A 23,034-nucleotide genomic window follows, 5' to 3' on the forward strand; every position below is an offset into this window, starting at 1 on the left:
CGGGGGCGGGGCCGCAGGTGGGGCGCGGGCGCAGGTGGGCAGGCGCGCTCCGCCCCGCCCGCGCCAGAGCGCGCAGTCCCTCGGCGAGTCCGCGTCGTCCCGCGGCCCCGGAGCATCTCGCGCGCCCTCTCCGCGCTCGCGCCCTCGCCTCGCGCCGGCCGCCCCGGGCGCCCCCCTCCGCGCGCCGCTCCTGCTCCTGCTCCTGCTCCGCGCGCAGCATGGCGCCCCCCCAGCTTCTCGCGCTCGGGCTGTTGCTCGCGACGGCGGCGATGGCCGCGGCTCAGAAAGGTCGGGAGCGGGGCTACGGGGTTGGCCAGGGCTCGGGGTGGGGGTGCTGGCTCCGGCCCCCGGGACGGAGGCGGGGAGGGGAGGGCCGCCGCGCTCTCCCGGCCGGAGACCCGACCGCGCGGGCGGAGGGGGCCGCCTCCCTCGGCGCTCTGCGCTCCTCCCTGGGGAAGTGGCCCGGGGGGCCCGAGTGGCCGGCAGGGAATGGGGCGGCCGGTCCGGGGGTCTCCGGACTCTGCGCCACGAGGGTGGGCGCGCTCGCTGTCCCGGAGCGGCCGCGACCAGCGCGGGCGGGGGAGCCTGCGACGGCCGCCGCGGGCCCCGGATGTCGGCGCGGGCGGGGACAGGTGGCTGCGGGGAGGCCACCGGGCCGCTCACCTGGGCGCGAGGCGCGTAGGCGTTTCCTTTTTCTAAGGATCATGCAATGCCAAGTTTATTGCAGGGAACCCAGAAATATCGGTAACCTAAAGGGTAAAAACCCCCTAATCCCGCCACTTCCAAGAGAATCCCATAATCAGTAATTGGGTGTATTTTTCTCTTAAACATTGCTCTAAACGTTGCCCTAAATCTAAACAGTTTTATATCTGATTTCCGCGCCCCCCCCCCATCACATCCAGAGTTTTCCATTTTCTTTACTCTTGAAAAACTATTTAAATGGTCAACAGCCTGTGTCGTGGAAGCTCACACCGTTATCCAAGTGCTGGACATGAAGTTTGATACCAGTTTTTCTTATTCTGGGGTAAACCTGTTGGCTGCTATCATTTGTGAGATGGTGGGCCGAGGTGGCATGGCAACTGGCCATAGTTTTCTGGAAAGGTTTCTATAGCCTCTCCAGCAGGGCTCAGCCTAATTAATTACACTCTCAAAATAATGCAGTTTAACCAACTCATGGTTTTCTAGATTACATCTGGGATTAAATACGGAAATCTTAAATCACTTTAAAGTGGTGATAGCTGCTATAGGCTTGTGTTCAGAAAGTTTATACCTGATTGGTCTGTTTTATTTTTTTAGAGTTTAAAGTAAAAGAGTTTATTAGTTGAAGCAATGAGAGTGAGTGGGCTACTCTACAGCCAGAGCAGCCTGCTTGGTCTGTGTTAAATTTGACATTGCTTGGACGTGAAAAATGCAGGTGTAGTGCTGCGTAAAATTTTAACCCTTGAGGACAGCCACAATACTTTCTCCTTTTGTGATTTTAATATTGAGATAGAAGTATTGATTATAATTTAAGCAGGAAAAATTAAAGCCAACTTGGGACATGAAGGATCAATATTAAAAATTTTTGGTTTGTCATACTATTTTTTGTTTTTAATGATTGCATGCTCATTAGCCAGACAAAAGAATTAGGTGGGCTTGCCAATATGAAGTTAAAATTTACTTTTGAGAGATAGTCAAGGATATAACTATTAAACTGACAGGATGTGCAGCAAAATTGGGTACCAGGATTTAATTAAGTTAGTAAACCCACATTTAATTTAGTTAGGTGCTCCCAAATTCAACTGAAAGTATAACTTTTCTAAGATAAAATATAGTCCAAGGGCTGAATATGTTTCCGTTAAGCCCCAAAGCAAGCATCTCTTAATAAGAAAATCAAGGGGGAGGGTGGAAGGGAATGGAATTGTTGATTTTTGGAAGAGTCAGTAGCTGACAGGCAAGGATTTATCCTAGTAGGACAGGAAGGAGGGAAGGAGCTGACACCGGGACTATCATAAAGGCCAAGCTAAATGTGATGCTTGGAGGGCTGTAGTCTTGGTTTAAAAAAATCAAAACAGGAATGTGTGCAAATTAGACTGTATGTCTACATAATATATACAAATTATGTCAGGCACTACCATTATAGCTGAAAAATAAAACATTCAGGACCACTTTTTAAGCTTTGTGACCCTGTAACTTGGGTAATATTGTCACAACATAATTTAGCTGGGACACCAGAGTTGTTGATAAGATTCACATTTAAAAGTGAATTTTTTCCCCCTCTAGAATGTGTCTGTGAAAAATACAAACTGACCACAAACTGCTCTTTAATGGAGAATGGTGAATGCCGGTGTACCTCAATTGGTACACAAAGTTCCGTCATTTGCTCAAAATGTGAGTAGAATATCTTCAATGCCTTTAAACTTTACTTTGACTTATATTTCTTTAATAGGTGTGTTTTGAATTGGGAAGCCTTTTATTGGCTCAAAACTGAATCATTTTGTCAATTATCTCATACCTGAAAGATTCTTATCTTTAGAAAGTGAGTGGGGCCCCATCCAGTTTGGTTCAGTGGTTAGAGCATCAGCCAGCAGACTGCAGGGTCTTGGGTACAGTTCTGGCCAAGGGCACATACCTTGGTTGCAGGCTCGATCCATGGCCCGGGAGGCAACCAATTGATGTGTCTCTCTCACATCGATGTTTCTATCTCTCTCTGTCCCCCTTCCACTCTCTCTGAAAAGCAATGAAAAAATATCTTTGGGTGAGAAATAAAAGAGTGAGCGGGGAACATGTAAGTCTACAATAATCTTTGGCCCTCAGAGTTTGGAGATAAATTAAAATTTCTTTAATAATAAAATTGTTAGCCCGGCCGGTGTGGCTCAGCAGTTGAGCATCGCCCTAGAATCCAGGAGATCACAGTTTGATTCCTGGTCAGGGCACATGCCGGGGTTGTGGGCTTGATCCCCAGTCGGGCATGCAGGAGGCAGCCGATCAATGATTCTCTCATCATTGATGTTTCTCTCTCCCTCTCATTCTCCCTTGCTCTCTCTGAAATCAATAAAGATATATTAAAAAAAGAATAAAACTGTGGTTAGTTTTCCAGCATGACATGAAGCTTTTTTTGTAGTGGCTACCAAATGTTTGGTGATGAAGGCAGAAATGTCTCACTCAAAGTCCGGGAGAAGACCGAAACCTGAAGATGCTATTCAGAATAATGACGGACTCTATGATCCCGACTGTGATGACAACGGGCACTTTAAAGCCAAGCAGTGCAATGGCACCACCACGTGCTGGTGTGTGAACACTGCTGGGGTCAGAAGGACAGATAAGGACACTGAAAAAACCTGCTCCGAACGAGTGAGGACCTAGTGAGTTGGGTTGTCTGTATTACTTGTTTTCATGCTTTTCAGATTTGTTTAATTAAACTTTTTTGGATATGTAATATGATTTAATGATTTAGAATTTGAAAGATAGGAAAGGAGGGTGTACTGTGAAAAACCTCCATCCCATCTCAGCCCCCCCCCCCACCGTTACCCAGTTTACCTCCATAGAACTGATGTCACCAGTTTATAACCTTCTAGAGATATTTTATGAATTTACTAGCAATATTTATATTTTTTTCTTATGGTAGCATACAAAACAAATTTCCTTTAATATTTTTACTTAACACTTCAGTATTTTTTTAAAAATGTTTTTATTGATTTCAGACAGAGGAAGGGAGAGAGAGAGAAAAACATCAATGCTGAGAGTCATTGATTGGCTGCCTCCTGCACACCCCCTACTGGGGATCGAGCCTGCAATCCAGGCATGTGCCCTGACCAGGAATCCAACCGCTATCTCCTGGATCCTAGGTCGATGCTCAACCGCTGAGCCACACCAGCCGGGCAACACTGTTCACTATTTTAAAGTTGGATTGCTATTAAATGTATATGAATGACTTAAGCTATTTATATATTTGCTCGTTTATAGTATTTTAAAATGAGATATAGGAATTATGTAATGAAAAAACAGCAACACACTCAAGCTACCATAAGCAAAAAAAGAGTTTATTGAAAAGACTAGAAACTGAAAAGGTATCAAGACTAAGACAGGCAATTCTCTACGCTTCTGTCTTCTGGAGCCTCAAGGTTACTTTTCAGTTTTTCTTGGCGTCTTTCTGTATCTTCACTTGACCTCTGCCCAACATGACCAGCTGAGCCTTGACTTCACGTGACCTTTCATGTTGTGGCCAGACAGTCAGTGTTAGAAAGGGTGCTCCCTCCTGGATGAGTTTTTTTTTTTTCAAATACAAAGAAAAGTTTATTTAGAAAGCCACAGAGGTAGAAGAAGTGAGTCATAGAAGAAGTGGGCTCAGGAAGCAAGTTACAGAGGCAAAAGAAGGGCCCTTGTTGCTTAGGAGAAAAGGGGGGGGGGCTGAGGAATTGGGGTGGGAAAAGGCTGATGTGCTCCATAGAGCCACTGGATGAGTTCTTTATGAAAATAGATATGTGAAGGCCAAGGAAAAGATTAAAGGCATATCTAGTGCATAAATCCTTTTTCTGATACCTCTATTAGCTTAAGAGAATCATATAAAAATCTGAATTGTTTTGTTAATACTGTCCTTTTACTTTACAGCTGGATCATCATTGAACTAAAACACAAAACAAGAGAAAAACCTTATAATAGTCAAAGTTTGCAGAAGTAAGTGCTATTAAATGCATTATATTTGCTCAGTTGGTGCTCAAATGTTCCATCGTACATTAGCAAAACTAAAACACGTCTCAATACTTTTTGTATTTCTTAAAAAGATACTATACATACTATTTTTAACCTTATTTTGAAATAGAGTTGTAGGAATAGTACAGATTTCTCTAGTACCCTTCACCAGTGAACGTTTGCCACATTTTTTTCTTTATATGTGTATGTGTGCATGTATATGTGTGTGTGCTTTGTGTATCTATCAAAGCGTGTATATTTTTTCCCAGAACCAACTGTAGACATCATGCCCCCCTTTACTCCTGAATACTTGAGTATATCTTTTCTTAGAAACAAAATGCATTCTCTTACATAACCACTGGATAGTTTCTAAATTCAGAAAACTTTAACATATGGTGCTAGTTTTCCCAATGTTGTCCTTTGTAACAATTTTTAATCCTCTGACCCAGGATCCAATCTAAGATCCTGCATTGCATTTAGTTGTCATGACCGTTTATTCTCTGTAATATGGAACACTGTTTTGGCCTTTGTCTTCCATGACCTTGACATTTTTGAAGAGTATGGGCGGGCAAGTTTTATAGAATGTTCCCCAAATTTGGTATATCTGATGTTTCCTTATTAAGTACAGGTTATACTTTTTTTTTCTTTTTCTTGGTTTATCACCAGCATTTATAAAACCAGTCCTAGGGAAGGAACTAGGTCTGGGGACACATACATAGTCTTAATATAGTGAATGTCATGTTAATACATTTTTGAGAGAAAAGCCACTTAAGTGATAGTATGTACTCCAAAGTATTTCACTTTAGGTAAGACATGATGTCATCTTGTCCTTGTACTGATGGTGTTAACTATGGTTAAAGTAGTGTTGCCAGGTTTCTCCACTGTAGTTAACCATTTTCCTCTTTTTAATTAAAAAATACAATCTGTGGGTAGATACTTAATACCCTGTTTCTAACCAAAGTGGAACTCAACAGTTGAGCATCAATGGATGATTCTAGCCTGAATCAATTATTATGATATTTGCAAAATGGCGTAAACTTTCCAATAAGTTTGGTTAATGACAATTCCAGACCTTGAGCTATCTGCTTAGTTAAAAAGTAGTGCTTCTTAATGTTGTTTAGTACAACCATTTTTTAAAATACATGATTTTTAATTATTTACAGTGCACTCAAGGATATAATCACAACTCGTTATCAACTGGATTCAAAATACATCGGAAATATTCTGGTAAGATTTTTTGTTGTTTAAAGTAAATGAGATTTAGCAGAAAGTGTGGTTTGGGTCTGATTTTTGGTGGTGATTAAATTGCATTTGAGGATAGTTTCAGCCCTGGGCACTTCATAAAGCAAATTCCATATTTTGTTTTTCTTCCATTGCCTTTGAATACCTCAGTTTAGCCTTAAAGAAAATGTAGTATCTCTTCGTACACATGCCAGTCTTCTTACCCTGGGAAACTTCTGTCTCTGATTGCTGTTGACATGCATTTACTTTCCGGTGCCTAGCTCCCATCTCCTCTGGTTTCAGGAGCTAGTCCTTAGCCAGTTAGCCCTTCCTTAACTTTTTCAACTCTGGTTGAAAAATGCTTGAATAGTGTGATGAAACTCTTTCAAAGCAGTATGAGTTTATTCTTAAGTTCCTCTAGATCAAAATGATATTTTTTAAAAGTTTTTGGAAGGAATAAACTTTTTTGCTTCCTAAAAGCAGAAAGTGGTAAATGCATATTGCATTTCTTTTTTTTTTAATGTCTTTTTTTCTTCTTAAATATGTCTGTTGATTTCAGAGAGAAGGGGGGGAGAGAGAGAAAGAGAGAGAGAAACATCAGTGATGAGAAAGTCATTTATCGGCTGCCTCCTGTACACCCTCTATTGGGGACCCAGCCCACAACCTGGGCATGTGCCCTGACCGGGAATTGAACCGCTATCTCCTGGATAATAGGCCACTGAACCGCAAGGCCAACTGCATACTGCATTTCTTTAGCATTTTAGTTTTAAAGTAGTTCTAACCAAATGTGATGCTTTAATATCTTATTCTAAAATCTTTTCAGAAGAACATTCTTTTGATAAGAAAACATGCGTTGTGCCTGGCCGGGTGTGGCTCAGCGGTTGAGCATCGACCTAGGGTCCAGGAGATCGGGGTTCGATTCCTGGTCGGGGCGCATGCCCGGGTTGCAGGCTAGGCAGCTGATCAATGACTTTCTCATCATTGATGTTTCTGTCTCTCTCTCTCTCCCCCTCCTTTCCTCTCTCTGAAATCAATGAAGATATGTTTAAAAAAAAAAGAAAAGAAAACATGCGTCATAATTATCATTGTTTGCATTGCTGTCTTAGTTCCTGAGAATAGATTTAAAGACCTTTCAAATATTTTTTATTTATTTATTTTTCCAAGCATTTTTAAATTATAAGTGAAAAACTCAATTATCTACTAGTGGAAAGGAACACTGACACATATAGATTACAGAAAGTCAAACAGTAAATATTCTTGTTATTGAACAATGACATTTTCATCATTTTGGTTATGTTGATATTAATTTGTATTTTTCAATTTCCCCCCAGTATGAGAATGATATTATCACTATTGATCTGGTGCAAAATTCTTCTCAGAAAACTAACAATGATGTGGACATAGCTGATGTGGCTTATTATTTTGAAAAAGATGTGAGTATAGTCATCCTCATTTTATCCCTGTGTTTACAAATGTAGTGTTTGTCATGTCTCAGTGAATTCAAGGTCTTTCATCATCTGTTTCCACGTATAGATCAGCCGCATCTTAGCTGTTCTAGTGGTTCTTGTGCAGCAGTTAATGTTGTTTTCCATGTCACTCTCAAGCACCTTTCTTATACACCTTTCTTTCTTGTTTGTGTATTTATGCCTTTTTATCATGTTGTCTCCCTAGAATATCTTCATATAATTCTTTTCTATTACCTCTTATTGGTAGTTGCTTAGTTTGTGTGTATAGCCTTTCCCTGTTATTTTCATGAATAGGAACTATGGGAGAAATGCTGCGTAACTCCTGTGACAAAATAGTTTGTTTAGCCCGGCCAGCGTGGCTCTGCAGTTGAGCATCGACCTATGATCCAGGAGCTCTCAGTTTGATTCCTGGTCAGGGCACATTCCCTGGTTGTGGGCTTGATCCCCAGTGGGGGATGTGCAGAACAGGTAAAATAAAGTTAGACTTGCCCTGGCCAGTTTGGCTCAGTGGTTAGAGATTCAGCCCACAGACTCAAGGGTCCCAGGTTCAGTTCCAGCCAAGGGCACGTACCTCGGTTAAAGGCTCAATCCCTGGCCCTGGTTGGGGCACGTGTGGGAGGCAACCAATTGATGTGTGTCTCTCACATCAGTGTTTCTCTCTCCCTTCCACTCTCTCTGAAAAAGCAATGGAAAAAATATCCTTGAGTGAGGGTTAAAAAAAAAAAAAGATTGGCGTTGCGTTTAAATTATTGAGTCTGGCCCGGTCTGGCATGGCTCAGAGGTTGAGCATCGACCTAGGATCCAGGAGATCGGGGTTCGATTCCCAGTCAGGGTACATGCCTGGGTTGTGGGCTCAGTCAATGACTCTCTCATCATTGATGTTTCTGTCTCTCTCTCTCCCTCTCCCTTCCTCTCTCTGAAGTCAATAAAGCTATAAAAAAATAAATAAATAAAATAAATAAATTATTGAGTCTGGTGATAGGTACATGGGACTTCATTATAGAATTCTTTCTATTTCTGTATAGGTTTGAAAATTTCCCATAATAAAGTTTTTCTTTTTAAGTTTCAATGTATGGGATTATTATCACTGAAACCATAAAGATTTTCGGCAACAGATCTTTTGGTTTATAATTGATGTGTAATTCCATGTGGCCAGGTTTTCTTAAATATTTTAAATTGCCTTTCTCCTTCTCAATATAGGTTAAAGATGAATCCTTGTTCCATTCCAATAGACTGGACCTGAGAGTAGATGGGGAACAACTGGATCTGGATCCCGGTCGAACTGCAATTTACTATGTTGATGAAAAACCACCTGAATTTTCAATGCAGGGTCTAAAAGCTGGTATTATTGCTGTCATCGTGGTTGTGGCAATAGCACTTATTGCTGGAATTGTTGTTCTGGTGAGTATAGAACAAGTAAAATTTCACTTACAGGTGTATACTTTCAAAGAAAGGGGACAATATCAAAAGGCTACCTACATCCATGTTCCAAAATGATATAAATGAAACAAATCATCTTTTTGGTTTTTCTTAATAATTCCTGATAGTGAGTGAATCTGTTGTATTTCTGATCCCTTTTTATTTAAAAAAATCACCTTATGAAGCAAGGAAGGATAATACTAATCTGAGAAAAGCTTTAGCCAAGCGCCTCACAGGTCAGTCACTTTGCCATCAAGCAGCAACTGTCCTTCAGTTCACCTGCCAGGATTAGTGCAAAATACCTAAACTTCCAAACAATTCAATGAGATGAAACAACAGAACACAAGTTAAAGGTAGCATAGAAAGAAGTTTGAAGTGATAAATATGAAGCAACAATTCTAAATAAAACATTAGCAAAGTGAATTTCATCGTGCTTTAGAAGAGTGTATCGTGCGAACAAGCAAGGTTTATTCTAGAAATATAAGGATGCTTCTTACCAACATAAAGAATTCAGAAATAGATTTGAGGGTATATGGGAATTCACATTGTCAGTTCAGTGGAGTTTTCCCACTTGGCTATCCACCTGGAAGAAAATAAAAGTTGAATTCCAGATTCACCCCACCAAGGCTGACCATACTGCCCACTCTGTGAGTGGCAAAGCACATGTGAAAGGAGGCGGGCAGTGCACCCATGTTGAAATATGCAAATTCCAGATGGATTAGCATTGGAAATGTTTAAAAATAAAACATCGTAAGATTAATGTAGGAAATGTTTATATAACCTGGTGGTAAAGGAAACCAGGTAAAGCAACAAATCTGGAATCAGTGAAGGAAAAGATATATGATTTCATTGAAATTAAAATTTGTATGACAAAGATACTGTAAAGTAAAAAATGTTAATGATAGGCTGGGTGAAAATACCATGCATAAAATAATAAATGGGTGTTATGCATAATGTATAAAGAGTTCTTATAAATTGATGAGGATACTAATGCTAGTAATGGTGAATCTGCAAACCACCTGAGCATGGTATTCCTATGCTATAGAATAAAGCAACATTTAAAAAGAACGAGTTCAATCTATAGGTTTTTTATTTTTTATTTTTATTTATTGATTTTAGAGTGAGGAAAGGAGAAAGAGAAACATTGACTTGTTGTTCCACTTATTTATGCATTCGTTGATTGGGCCTTCTGTGTGTCCTGACCGAGGATCAAACCCACAACTTGGCATGTTCAGACGATGCTCTAACCAACTGAGCTACCTGGCCAGGGCTATAGTTTTTGATCTGGTAGGGTTCCTCTTACAATACAGGCTGTGCAAAAATATTGCATGATCACATATGTTTATGTTTGTATCAGGACGCAATAATAGGCAGAAGAATGTACACCAGGCTGTTAAATTTCATTAAAAATGATTCATTGTTTTCTTGATGCATTTTTTTTTTTTTTTTTGGTGGTTTCACTGGTGGTGGCAGACCTTTTTTAAAAAAATTTGTTTTTAGTTGTGAATTTTAATTTAAGAAATAATGTCTTTAGTTGGATTTTAAAATTAACCTTGTTCATATAGGAATTATGTGCATTAAAAGTATGTGAGTTTAGACCTGCTATTTCCAACCTTTTCTTTTTTTAAAGTATTTCTTTATTGATTTTAGAGAGAGGAAGGGAGAGGGAGAGATAGAAACATCAGTGACTCATTGATTGGCTGCCTCGTGCACGCCCCCTACTGGAGATTGAGCCCATAACCCAGGCATGTGCCCTGACTGGGAATCGAACCTCAGTCTCCTGGATCCTAGGTAGATGCTCAACTGTTGAACCATGCTGGCCAGGCTGTTGTCATTTTTTTATTTGACGGTCTAAGGGAAAATAGGTCAGTGCCCCTGACTGAGTAGGCATTGCATGTTTTAAAAATTCTTGTGGCACACCAGTTAAAAATCACTGATTTAGACCTTTTTGTTTGGGTAGCAGTCCTAAAATTGTAATGATTTTTCTTCCATTCAGGTTATTTCCAGAAAGAAAAGAACGGCAAAGTATGAGAAGGCTGAGGTAAATGGATTACTTAACAAAAAGGCCCTTGTTTAATCTTTTACTCGTAATAATCACTATATCTTCATAGACACTGACAGGTCTCAATTACACTGGAGTCCTTTTGTAATATTGTCCATATTGTCCACACTCTTATAATGCTCCCTTACTTAAATTTTCTTGCTCAAGTTTCATGACAGAGCAGCTTGTAATGAATTCTGCCTCATAGAATAATGGGATAGGAAGCCTGTGAAATTTTTTTTGTACAAAGTTGACATTAGTGGAATCTTTTAGAAGCATACTCTGGTGGATTCATATTAGAGAAATTCGGTATGACTAATCACCTGATTTATTGTCTCTATGTTACTGAAATAATCATGAAAAATCAACTTAATTTAGGTCCTAGTAAATTTGTTGCATACCAACTAGTCACAAACACTAGTGTGAAATTGCTAGTGTGTTTCAGTCACTAGGAATTTGATATAAACACACTTGTCCTTGAATCCATCAATAACATTTTCAGTATACCCACCAATTTTTGGATATTTATTTTTGTAAATGGTATATGTGCTATTTACTGATATTTTACCAAATAACACAGAAATGTAAAAGAATATTGAAAAAAATCTAATGGAACTAGAAAGTTCTGACATTTTCCCATACCGTAATCAGTCATCTGACTTACCTGTTGATGACCCCTGGTCTAGGGGCATATCAGAAAGTCAGAATGACAATGTAGTGTTCTGATTAAGAACAATATAGACCTAGATTTGAACACTTATTAGCTGGATGAGTTATTTGACTTCTTTAAGCCTCCATGTTTCCCTATCTGTAAAGTGACAATAATAGTACAGACTCGTGAGGATTAAGCAAAGTAATCCATGTAAGGTGTTGGCCTCATGCTTGCCACAGAGCAACATGTTTGCCCAATGTAGTAGCTGTCACCAGGTCTCGGTTCTGCCTGTAACTAATTGTGTGACCTGGGACTAGCCACTTAAATTTGAATTACAATTTCCTCACCCATAAAAATAAAATATTGATGATAGAAAATGAACTGTTTCTTACTAGATGTAAAAGTGGTATACATTTAATAAAAATCTTACCCATTCTTAAAGATCTAGCTTACCTGCTTCTTTCATCTTAGCTCTCTAAACAGTAGTTTGAATCATATACCCAATGTGTGCTTACTTGTAAGATAGCTTCCTTTTTTAAAAACTTAAGTCTCATAATGGAAGAGAAGCATCTTGCTTTCCTCTTCAGTAGTAGTTGTTTTTTTTTAACTTCTCAGAACAAAAGATTGGAAAATTATTTAATTTTTTTTTCTCTTTTTTCCTCTATTTCAGATAAAGGAGATGGGTGAGATGCACAGGGAGCTCCATGGATAACTGCTGTAATTTGAATAGTAACTAGAAGAAGGGAAATTTGCAGACCGACTCAGATTACAAATGTATGAGCATAAGACAGAAATCTTTGAAGACTATTTTGTTAACATATATTTGTAATAGTGAAACCTGTACTCAAAATATAAGCAGCTTGAAATTGACTTTACCAATCTTAAAATTTGACAAGTGTCATATATATGCAGATCTGATATCCCAGATTCTGATAGTCTCAGAACTGCATAGTTAAAATTATTTATACATAACATTGAAGAGTGTGCTTTAAATGTGCTTTCACAGTAGAGTTCAAATGACTACTGTCTCATCCATTTGTGATTGAAAGCTGCCTTCCTATTTACTTTTGAGTCATGTACATAAAAACCTTTTTTTATGAACTATGAAATAAAACATTTTAAAACTGAATTTCCTAACTGTTTGAATCATTGAATCAAATTTCATAGTATACACATAAGATAATTGGTTACAAAATGCTCTGAAAGCTAACTACAAATTAGAGTTATGCATGAGTACTTAAAATCATGCATATTCAATATAAAACAGCCTATGTTACGTAACTTCACAGAAAAGTCAGTTTTATTCAGAATGAATCTAAAGATTCTGTATTAGACAAACTGGCATTTTGGCAAATATACCTTGGGGCAGAATTGATAGACAATGTTGTGAACCATGAATTCTATGGTTGGTCAAATTAGAAGCACCAGTTTTCAATATATATAATGAATAATTATGGTACAAATAAATCTACAGGGTGGGGCAAAAGTAGGGTTACAGTTCATATGGAAAATAATGCAATAACTAATAAAGAATAATACAAGAATAAACTTCCACATACAGCTGTAAACCTATTTCTGCCCCACCCTGTATTCTATATGAAGTTAAATATCAACCTTTTTGTAGGAAAATTTTAAAAATACTATGATAACATTAAAGAAAATGTAAGATTTACAAGCATAATTTTTATTCGTTCTGTAGTAGGCAAAATTCTAGGATGGTCCCCAATATTTCTTAGTCCTGATGTGTATGCCCTAGATTAAATTATATTAAATGGCAAAGGTGAAGGAATTTTGCAGATTAAGAACGTTAATTAGTTGACTGATTCAAAAGGAGATTACTGCTGGTGAGTCTGACAATCAGATAATGCTTTTTATTATTTTTTTAAATATGTCGATTTCAGAGAGGAAGGGGGAGAGAGAGAGAAACATCAATGTTGAGAGTCATCTATTGGTTGCCTCCTGCACATCCCCTGCTGGGAATCGAGCCCCCAACCAGGGCATGTGCCCTGACTGGGAATCGAATCTTCATCTCCTGGATCCTAGGTCAATGCTCAACCGCTGAGCCACACCAGCCAGGCTCAGATGATGCTTTTAAGGGCGTCTAAAGGTAAGCAGTAACAGCACAGGCTTTTCTGTTAGCTTTATTTTTAAAAAATATATCTTTATTGATTTCAGAGAGAGGAAAGGAGAGGAAGAGAGAGAGAGAGAAACGTCAATGATAAGTCGTTGATCGAGCCCGCAACCCGGGCATGCGCCCTGACCGGGAATCGAACCCCGATCACCTGGATCCTAGGTCGACGCTCAACCACTGAGCCACGCCCAGCTGGGCTCCTGTTAGCTTTAAAGCTAACCAGGGCATGTTGTGGAGAGGGTAAATTATCAGGAAATACCAGGCGGACCCTAGGAGCTGAGGGCCTCAGTCTCAGAGCCACAGGAACTGAATTATGCCAACAACTAATGACCTTGGAAGAGACCCCGGCTCCAGATGACATCACAGCCCTGGCTGACATCTTCAGCAATCCTAAGACCCTGAGAAAAGGACTCAGTTATGCTATGGCTGGACCCCTGATCCAGGGAAACAAATGCTTATTGTCTTAAGATGCTAACTATGGTAATTTGTTATACAGTGATAGAAATTAATATAGTTAGTAGGAAGTAACAAGTAACACACCCTTAGAGCTGAAATAGAGCACCCAAGGAAGAGATCCCTACTGCTTCTGGGCCCCAGAGTTTGAGAGAGGCAGAGAGGTTGGTGCAGTATGGTACTGGCAGCATTCAAATTTCAGCCTTGTGGAATCTGATGAAAATCTTCCCTCTAGGGCTACAGCCTACAGGCTGGCCCATCACCACCTGTTTTTATACAGTGGAGGAACTAAGATTGGTCTTTGCATTTTTAAATGGCCAGAGGGGGGGAATATTTTGTGATATGTGAAAATTAGATGGAAGCCCAGCCGGGCGTGGCTCAGCAGTTGAGCATCAACCTAGGATCCAGGAGATCGAGGTTCGATTCCTGGTCAGGGCACATGCCTGGGTTGCCGGCTCGATCCCCAGTCGGGGGTGTGCAGGAGGCAGCTGATCAATGACTCTCATCATTGATGTTTCTTTCTCTCCCTCTCCATCCCTCTCTCTGAAATCAATAAAAATATAAAGTAACCAATATTTAACCACTAAAGGAAAAAAATCTTTAAAAAAAAAATAGATGAAATAAATCCAGTGTCCATAAATAAGTTTTATTTTTTACATAAGGTGTGTGGCTTTTTCAAACTATAATGGCATATTTTAGTAGTTGTGACAGACTCTACTGATGGCTGGCAAAAACCTAAAATATTTACTTTAGTCCTTTACAGAGTTTGCTGACCGGTCCTCTAGGGTGCTGGGGAAAGCTATTTATAGGGACATGTCTCACCAGACACCAAAGCCACTCTATAAAGCTACCTTTTTTTAAAAAACGTTTTTTAAAAATACATTTTTATTGATTTTAGAGAGAGAGGGAGAAGTCTACAGTGATGAGAGAAACATTGATTGCCTGCCTCCTGCACACCCCCTACTGGGGATTGAGCCCACAGCCCAGCCATGCTCCCCAACCAGGGGTTGAACCTGTGACCTCAGTGCATGAGACGACTCTCAAAGAACTGAGTCACACCAGCTGGGCTAAAGCTACCTTTTATAGTTGGGATGTGGGGCAGGTTCTCAGGAAAGCTGCTGGAGCAGCTGCATTGTGCTGGAGAAGCCCTGGGTCTGCAGGAGCAGGGCACTGGGGAAGCCAATGATGCTACAAGAGAACAACACTCTCCTCTTGCAGTGTCTCTCCAGCGCCCTCTACTGACAAAGCCGCAGATCCATTTTTTCAGTGGGCCTTTTCTGCCCTTCATCCTGAGTTCTACACTAAAGTGTTTCATTCCCTCACAAACCGTCTCTTGTATTCTCAGAATCTGTTAATGACACCACCATGTACCAAGTCCCAAATTCTTTTCTCTCTCTTACCTTCTCTGTTCCTTTAGTCATCGGGCCCTGTGATTATCTCCCTCAGAAATAATGTTCCTTCTCACACATTTTCACTGGTCTCTTTGCCACCAAGCTATTCTTTCTCTAGCCCAAACTCCACATTGCTCCCAGAATCATTTGCCTAAAGCTGATCATTTTATACAACCTAAAATCTACTCTTGCCTGCTACTCTTACCATACAAGGCCTTTCACAGTCTGGCCCTGTAGTGGACACGCTTTCCCCTTTTGGCTGTACAGTACCCCATCCTCTCTTCAATTTGGGGAGAATTCTTGTTATGATATTACTGAGAGACAGTTCTCTGCCTCCCTTTGCAGAAGTTTAAGGGTAGAGATCCTCCCTGCACTCTCAGTAGCCAGGGCACAGGGACCCTCTTGTAGGTATGTATATATCTGAGAAAGAGAAAAACATATCTACATAAAAAAAATTTACACAAATGTTCACATCAGCATTATTCATGATGGCCCCAAAGTTGAAATGACACAAATGTCCACCAACTAATGGATGGATAAATTAAATACGTACCCATACAATAAAATATTACTTGGTAGTAGAAAGGATTGAAGTACTGATACATGTAACTACATGGATGAATTTTAAAAACATATGCTAAGTGGGAGAAGCCAGTCACTAAAGACCCACCCCATATTATACGATTCCATTTATATGAAATGTCCAGAAGAGGCAAACCTATAGAGACAGAAAGTTGGTTAGTGGTTGTCAGGAGCTGGGGGCTTGGGGGAGGGTTTATTTGGAATGGGGATTGACACTAATGGGTATGAGGGTTCTTTTTGGAGTGACAAAGTGTAAAATTAGAGTTTGGCAATGGTTATACAATGCTGTTTAAATACTGAAAAGCATTAAATTACATACTACTTTAAATGGGTGAATTATATGGTATGTGAATTATTATTATTATTTTAATCCTCACCTGAGGATATATTTTCCATTGCTTGTCAAGAGAGCGGAAGGGAGAGAGACACAGAGAAATACCTATGTGAGCGACACACATTGATTAGTTGCCTCCACACTCAAGCCTGCAACCGAGGTACATGCCCTTGGCTGGAATTGAACCTGGGACCCTATTTTCCCCAATACTTATTCTGATAATAAAAACAGTAATAGTCATTATCATGAATTTGGAAAATATGAAAAAATTAAAAACAACCATGTTGGGAAAAAAACCATGTTGGTGTAATTATTTTATTCTATCAATCATGCCATGTCTTCCAGGTATATTTTCGCAAATTTCCTCTTGCAAGTGTTAACGTAAGAAAACATTCTAACCTGTGAACAATTTTTGTGAGTTTATTTGAGCCAAACTGTTGACATATTCTGGGAAGCAAAATCTCAACGGATTGAAATAATGCTCCAGAGAATGGTAGTTTTGCATTTTGCTTTATAGATTACAATCAAAGGAGGAGGCAGGAGAAAGCAAAAGGGGAGGGGGGAATCTCTTGGATTGGATAAAAAGTAAAATGATAGACACATCTTCTCTCACATAGGTAGGTACAAGATAGTTAATAGTCAACACTTAACATAATAATCGGGGGATTTGTGGTCTCCAAAGAGCTGTGCCTGTGCTATGAGGGGTTTGGAGGGTCTGGAAAAAGGAAAATTAGTTTGTTTTGCAAAGGCACATTAATTAGGTATGTCTCTCAGATGCAGAAAGATGACAGACAGGCTTAGTTAAGGTGAAAATTAACTTTTGTTAGGGAAAAATACATGACTACCAGCCATGAGCTGCTTTTAGTAAGAAAGTTTTCATTTCAGACCATCCTTTGTGGTTATTTTAGGTGTGAGTTTGCAAGGCCGCCACACAGGTCTGCCCTGAGCTTTTTGGCTTCAGTATGTGGCCCCTGAAATGTTAACAGTTGGCGGGTGTGTGAGGGCAGGCTAAATAGCCACCTCAGCTGGGTGAATAAAGAATTAAATTTATTAAAGGGGGATGAGAATATATATCCAAAAGGAAGTGCACAGCTCTGAGTCAAATGGCATTGGGTACGTGATGGCAGCCAAAATATACCTGGGACAGTGAAACCAGAAAGAGCATGGAAGAAGCAACAGGAGAGCCTGGGCTGGGCTGCTTTGGCTCCCTGAGAAGTCAGGGGAGGGGCCCTTAGAGACTGGTTCAGGGGGTAGGCCCAGGACCAGCTGCCCCCGCCCGTTGCTCCCCTTTTGCGGTCTCATGGGGTCCCCTCGGAGGGATGGAGAAGGTGTTGGTGTGCTCCCCTGGGAGCGGGGAGCGAGAGCTGGGTCCTTTGTCCTCCGGAGAGCATTTATCTTTCTTGGAGGCAGGAATCTTAGGGGAGGTCTCAGGGGAGGGTCTAATAGAATATTCATCAGCGTTCCGGGTGCGCTCTTTTGGGGTCCCGTCTCCAGGGATTGGTCGGTGCCAGGGCAGGGGATCATTAGTCAATGCACCTGAGCCTGAGTCAGCCAGGAGCCACCAGTCTGGTTTCGCTGCTTATCTGGGCCTGGAGCTGAAATACAACTGAGATCTAGATGTTATCTTTAGGGAGGTACACTCATGCTCTGGGGGTCTAAACTGCATGACCAGCTATATGCTAGGGAAGAACAGATTACCCTGGGGACAAAGTTCTTGTTTGCCCAGTTTCATCCCTTGCTAGGCATCCCGGGGTTCCTGCCCTGGGGAGTCTCTGTACCCTTGTTTCTATACCTGGGTTTCGGTACCTGGCCCACCTAATAGCCCCTTTTCATCCACATCAGTTATTTTATTTTTTAAGGGCAGTTCCATTTATTTTTTTTTATTTTTAAAAAATATATCTTTATTGATTTCAGAGAGAGGAAGGGAGAGAGAGAGAGAGAGAGAAAACATCAAAGACGAGAGAGTCACTGATTGGCTGCCTCCTGCGTGCCCCCAACTGGGAATTGAGCCTGCAACCTGGGCAGGTACCCTGACCAGGAACTGAACTGCAATCTCCAGGATCATAGGTCGATGCTCAACCACTGAGCCACACTGGCTGGGCCACACCAGTTATTTTAGAAATTCAGTTTCCCATTAAGACTGGAAAATACATGACATTTCTATAAGATACGACTATTTGACATAACTTTAGGAATTTAACAAAAGAGAAAACCCAGGCCCCAAATGGAGTCACTTGTGCTGAACTACTGACACCGAACCTAGACTTCTTCATGTTCTAACTGCAGTTTCAACATTTTCCAGATATATAATTACTTGGTCTAGAATACTCTGGTCAATACTAATGAGTTAATCTGTCACTTGAGCCAGCTCCCTTCCCCACCAAAGGAAGTTGAGGTAATCTTCCTGATAAGAGAGAGCCTAAGAGTATATACAGAACCTTTCCTGAAACAATCCTTTCTTTTCTTTTGCTAATACCTTTCTTGTCTCACCCAGTTTCTGCCTTTAAAGGACTCCCATATTGTAGGGCTTCTCAAAGCACCTCTTGACTTGCTAGATGAGATGCTTCCCAATTTGTGAATTTCTCAATAAAGACAATTAGATCTTCAAATGTACTGTACTGAATTTTTGTTAACATCATGAACACTTAATCCATGCACATGGATTAAAAAAAAAAAAAGGCAGTTAAAATAACCTCTCAGACAAATCAATTAAAAGCATATGTCAAAGTTTTATTTCAAACTTGTTTCCAAGCAGGCTGATTTAAAGGTCCCCCTTCTCCAAGACATGTTGTAGAAAAAAAAGCATGTTAAGATCATTGTTATCAGTTTGGATACAAGGTAAAGAATATCTGGAATCATTAGTTATCTTCTAAGTCTGGTTAATGATCACTGTCCTCTGCCAAGACTGATAGTCTTCTAGATGAATTTTCTGGACTTTATGCCCATTAAAGTTTGTCATAAATGGTAATAACTTCCCCAAATGAGTAGTTAATGACATAAGGCTATGAAGCTCAAGTTTGAAACACATTTTCTTTCTCAGTACAAAAGGATATACAGAAAGAGCTCCCATTCCTGCTGGTGGCCCTAGCACCACTGCCTCGGAGTAACCACAATAACCAGTTTCTTGCAATAGGCTCAGACTTGGAGATCCATCTCCATCAGCATGAGATAATAGCTCCATGTCCGTAAACTGAACAAATATTCTGAAGAGGTATGTCTAGCTCATAACCTGAAGTGGATTTTTTTCCCCAACCTTGTTTAAAGACCAGAATAAAATCCACTGCCCTCACCTAGCTTAACGTAAACACCCTCCCTGAAGGCCCTCACCTCTCACCCTGTAAGCCCTTTCTTAAATTGTCTTGAAAGCTTATGTTTTGACATTCCCTATAGCTCTTCACATTACTTTGAATTGTCCTCTCAGATCAGGGCAAGTGTGAGAATCCTTTTTATTTTTAGAATAGACTCAATTGACAAATAAATAAATATGAGATAGATATAGTGCAAGTGGAGGGGTGTAAATGTGATGATAAATCGATAAAGGCTGTTCATAAAAGATTAAAAAATACTTCCAAAGCTATTATCTCATTTGATCCCCACATGAACCCTGGAGGTAGATATTCTCATTACCATGCTGCCTCACTCTGAACTCACTATTTTGGAAAGGGGAGAGATGGAAACGATACCATTGTAGATAAACCTAATTATGAATAACTAGAGGAGCAGGGAGAAGACCAAATATACACATGCCCAGTAAAGTCAGGGTGACACAGGGAAGGTACTTGTCTGTCGGTCAAACCTGGGAACAGATCATTGGCCAGACTAGGCGTGGCCACTGAGGGGACAGGAAGATTTGGGATATTTTAATCTCCTAATTAGAGGAGTTTGCTTTCTTGACTCCTGGCTAGTGGACCTCTCATGCTCCTGCATTCACCCATGTGGCTCACGGCCATGTGGACCCCACACAATGGACTGATGGATTGTAACTAGCCTAATGCTGTACCAGACCCAGCTCCACCATGGAAAGGAAACTTTGGACTCTGGCTTTGCTTCTAGCTCTACTGAACCCCCAGCTCCACATCTGCCAGACTGAATTAAGGGAAATGGGACTTTGGAAACCCAAAGATGTAATTCCACACAAAAATCACTCATCCTCCCGTGGGGGCCTCTGGAAATGCTTATTCCAGTGGTATCCAAGAGTCCAACTCCCACTAGCAATGGAGAAAGAGCATTCACTCATTTCTCCAATAAACAGAACGACACTCAAGGTTTGGCTCTCATGTAGAAGTGGTTATTGTGATACACAGCTCATTCAATTGCATACATTTCTTTCATACTTAGTATGTGCGAGGCCTCTATCACTTATTAGCTTTGTGATGTTAGGCATCGGCGAGTTTTAGTTTCCTTTTTGTAAAATAAGGAAAGTTTCTAACACTTAAAGGTTAACACAGTAAACACATGAAAATAAAGAAAGCATTACTGGATAGTCAACAGTCAGATGACTCAAACTTTCTCAGCTTCCTGCCTAAAAAGGTATTTGAATTTTAACCTGTGGTCCAACAGTTTTTTAAACTGAGCTGATTCTCAGGATACAAGCTTTTCTTTTTTTAATCCTCACCTGAGGCTGTATTTTCCCCATTGCTTTCCAGAGAGAGTGGCAGGATGAAAGAGAAAGATGGTGTGTCTCACATCACTGGTTGCCTCCCACACACCCCGCTGGGGCTGGGGATGAAGCCTGCAAGCAGGTACCCGCCTGTGGCCAGAATCAACCAGAGACCCTTCAGTCTCAGGGCTGAGGCTCAGCCACTGAGCCAAACCGGCCAGGGCAAACTAGGGAGCTTTTAAAAGATCCCAAGACCTCGCCTTCAGAAATTCCAACCCATTGTATATGGGTGGGGCCTGGGAATTAGTTTGAAAGCCCTCACGGTCATTCTGCTTGCCTAATCAAGGTTTGGGGCAGCTTCCTTGGCTTTCTTGGCAGAAGGGTAAGCCAAACAGGAGAGTGCAATATTTTTCTAAGGTAGGTAACTGTGCAGAACCTCTTTCAGGTGTTTGATTAACATTTAAAAAATTTCAACCCCTCTTCCCCTTATTATTTATTTACATTTATTTATCTATCTATCTATCTACCTATCTATCTATCATCTATCAAGTGCTTATCTTCTAACATACTATTTAGTTCACTTACTACATTCTCTAATCCATTCACTGGAATGTCAGCTGAACAAAGGCACTGCTTTTTTGCTTTGTTTTTCTACTAGTGATCCTTAGATCCTAGAAGAGTCTGGCAGATATTGACCATATAAACACTTTTGAATTAATGAATCGAAGCGTGGACTAAGTGAGACAGTAGGAAGCAGTAAGGAGGTTGTGGAGACTAAACCGGTCATCTTCTTATTATTACTATTAATTGATTCTAGAGAGAAAACGGGGAGGGCGGAGAGCGCAGCACCGGTTCGCGGTTGCCCTCCCCGGTGCTCATCGGCGCCACGCTCTAAGCGCCGCGCCGCCTGGCGGGGCTTAAACCCGGCTCGACGCTGACAGTTTGCTTTAAAAGGGGAAGGGAGGCAGCCGGGCGGGGGCAGAGAGGAGAGCAGGTTTAAAAAACCGCTGGCAATGGAGAAGAAGGCTCGATTTTGCTTGTTTCCGAGCTTCCGGTTCCACTCCCGCGCTCGCGGGCGCGTAAAAAGCGCAGGACCTCCTCCGACGTCCCACCCAACCTCTCCCCGGGCCGCTGACCCGCCGGACCCCGGGCCGCGCCGTCGAGAAAACCCGGAGGACCGAGTCCTCTTCAGGACCGGCACCCACCGAGGCTCACTCATGCGCAGTAGACAGTCACCGGCGCGCGCGGGAAGCTAGGCCGCGTCCGTTTATGATTGGCTGCGGCGGCGGGCTCCCACCCACCGAGACGCAGCGCTGGATGCTGATTGGGCGGGCTGCGGAGGCCGGACGCCGCCCGGGGGGCGCGGAGGGGAGGCGGGAAACAGCTCGGTGGTGCGGGGTCACGCAGTTCCCTCAGCCGGGCTGTGGAGAGGTTGCGAAATGGCGGTGCAGCCGAAGGAGACGTTGCAGCTGGAGAGCGCGGCGGAGTATGGCTTTGTGCGCTTCTTCCAGAGCATGCCGGAGAAGCCGACCACCACGGTGCGCCTCTTCGACCGCGGCGACTTCTACACGGCGCACGGCGAGGACGCGCTGCTGGCCGTCCGGGAGGTGTTCAAGACGCAGGGCGTGATCAAGTACATGGGGCCGGCAGGTGAGGACCCGGCCGCGGGCTCCGGAGGGGCCGCTGGGGCGGGCTCTTCTCGGGAAGCGGGCGGCGAGCGGCCTCGCGAGAAGGGCGCGGGGAGAGGGGCTCGGGCGCCCTGCGGGACAGTGCGGCGTCCCCGGCCCCTGCGTGGCCAGGTGGGGCGCCGTCGCCCCCTGCCGCCTCCGCCCGAGTCTGTCCCGGCGCAGCCGCCCGAAGCCGAACTAATGACGAACACGTAGGGGGCGTTTTAACGCGTCGTCGTGTTGAACAGCAGTCGCGGGGGTCTGCTCGTCGCCTCCACCTGGGCCCTGGGAGTCTCGTCGTAAGCAACGCCAAATCTGCTATAAGCACCGGTTCCGAAGTGAGACACGGAATAGAAGGGGGGTTGGGGGACCATGTCACGTCGACAACGTCGTATTGCCCACGCTT

At 42.0% G+C, this 23,034-nt stretch overlaps 2 protein-coding genes and 1 non-coding gene across 3 annotated transcripts in view; 2 read left to right on the forward strand and 1 right to left on the reverse strand.

Moving 5' to 3' along the window:
* The first annotated feature begins 209 nt into the window (after positions 1–209).
* Positions 210–12,599, forward strand: EPCAM (epithelial cell adhesion molecule). The gene is made up of 9 exons (XM_087823841.1): positions 210–288; positions 2,263–2,370; positions 3,104–3,344; positions 4,591–4,656; positions 5,835–5,898; positions 7,224–7,325; positions 8,559–8,759; positions 10,774–10,818; positions 12,141–12,599. Exons 1-9 carry the CDS (start codon positions 219–221, stop codon positions 12,180–12,182), a joined length of 939 nt encoding a protein of 312 aa, XP_087679967.1. The 5' UTR covers positions 210–218; the 3' UTR covers positions 12,183–12,599.
* Positions 5,326–5,441, reverse strand: LOC148091628 (small nucleolar RNA SNORA72). Its single transcript, XR_015715568.1, has one exon. It is a non-coding gene; the product is annotated as a small nucleolar RNA SNORA72 (small nucleolar RNA).
* Positions 12,600–22,385: 9,786 nt separating the features above from the next.
* MSH2 (mutS homolog 2) overlaps positions 22,386–23,034 on the forward strand; it is a 49,502-nt gene continuing 48,853 nt past the window's right edge. The window contains exon 1 of the mRNA XM_016222169.2: positions 22,386–22,611. Within this exon, the coding sequence (XP_016077655.1) occupies positions 22,401–22,611 (211 nt within the window). The 5' untranslated portion in view covers positions 22,386–22,400. The remainder of the gene's footprint in view (positions 22,612–23,034) is intronic.

Source organism: Miniopterus natalensis, chromosome 13, assembly GCF_054644295.1.
Source record: "Miniopterus natalensis isolate mMinNat1 chromosome 13, mMinNat1.hap1, whole genome shotgun sequence".
Lineage (NCBI taxonomy): Eukaryota > Metazoa > Chordata > Mammalia > Chiroptera > Miniopteridae > Miniopterus > Miniopterus natalensis.

Excerpts from the sequence above, each read along its gene's own strand:
- EPCAM (XM_087823841.1), top strand. The coding sequence starts at position 219 with ATGGCGCCCCCCCAGCTTCTCGCGCTCGGGCTGTTGCTCGCGACGGCG. Across the intron at positions 3,345-4,590 it reads TCCGAACGAGTGAGGACCTA|CTGGATCATCATTGAACTAA; the intron begins GTGAGTTGGGTT and ends TTTACTTTACAG. Across the intron at positions 5,899-7,223 it reads AATACATCGGAAATATTCTG|TATGAGAATGATATTATCAC; the intron begins GTAAGATTTTTT and ends ATTTCCCCCCAG.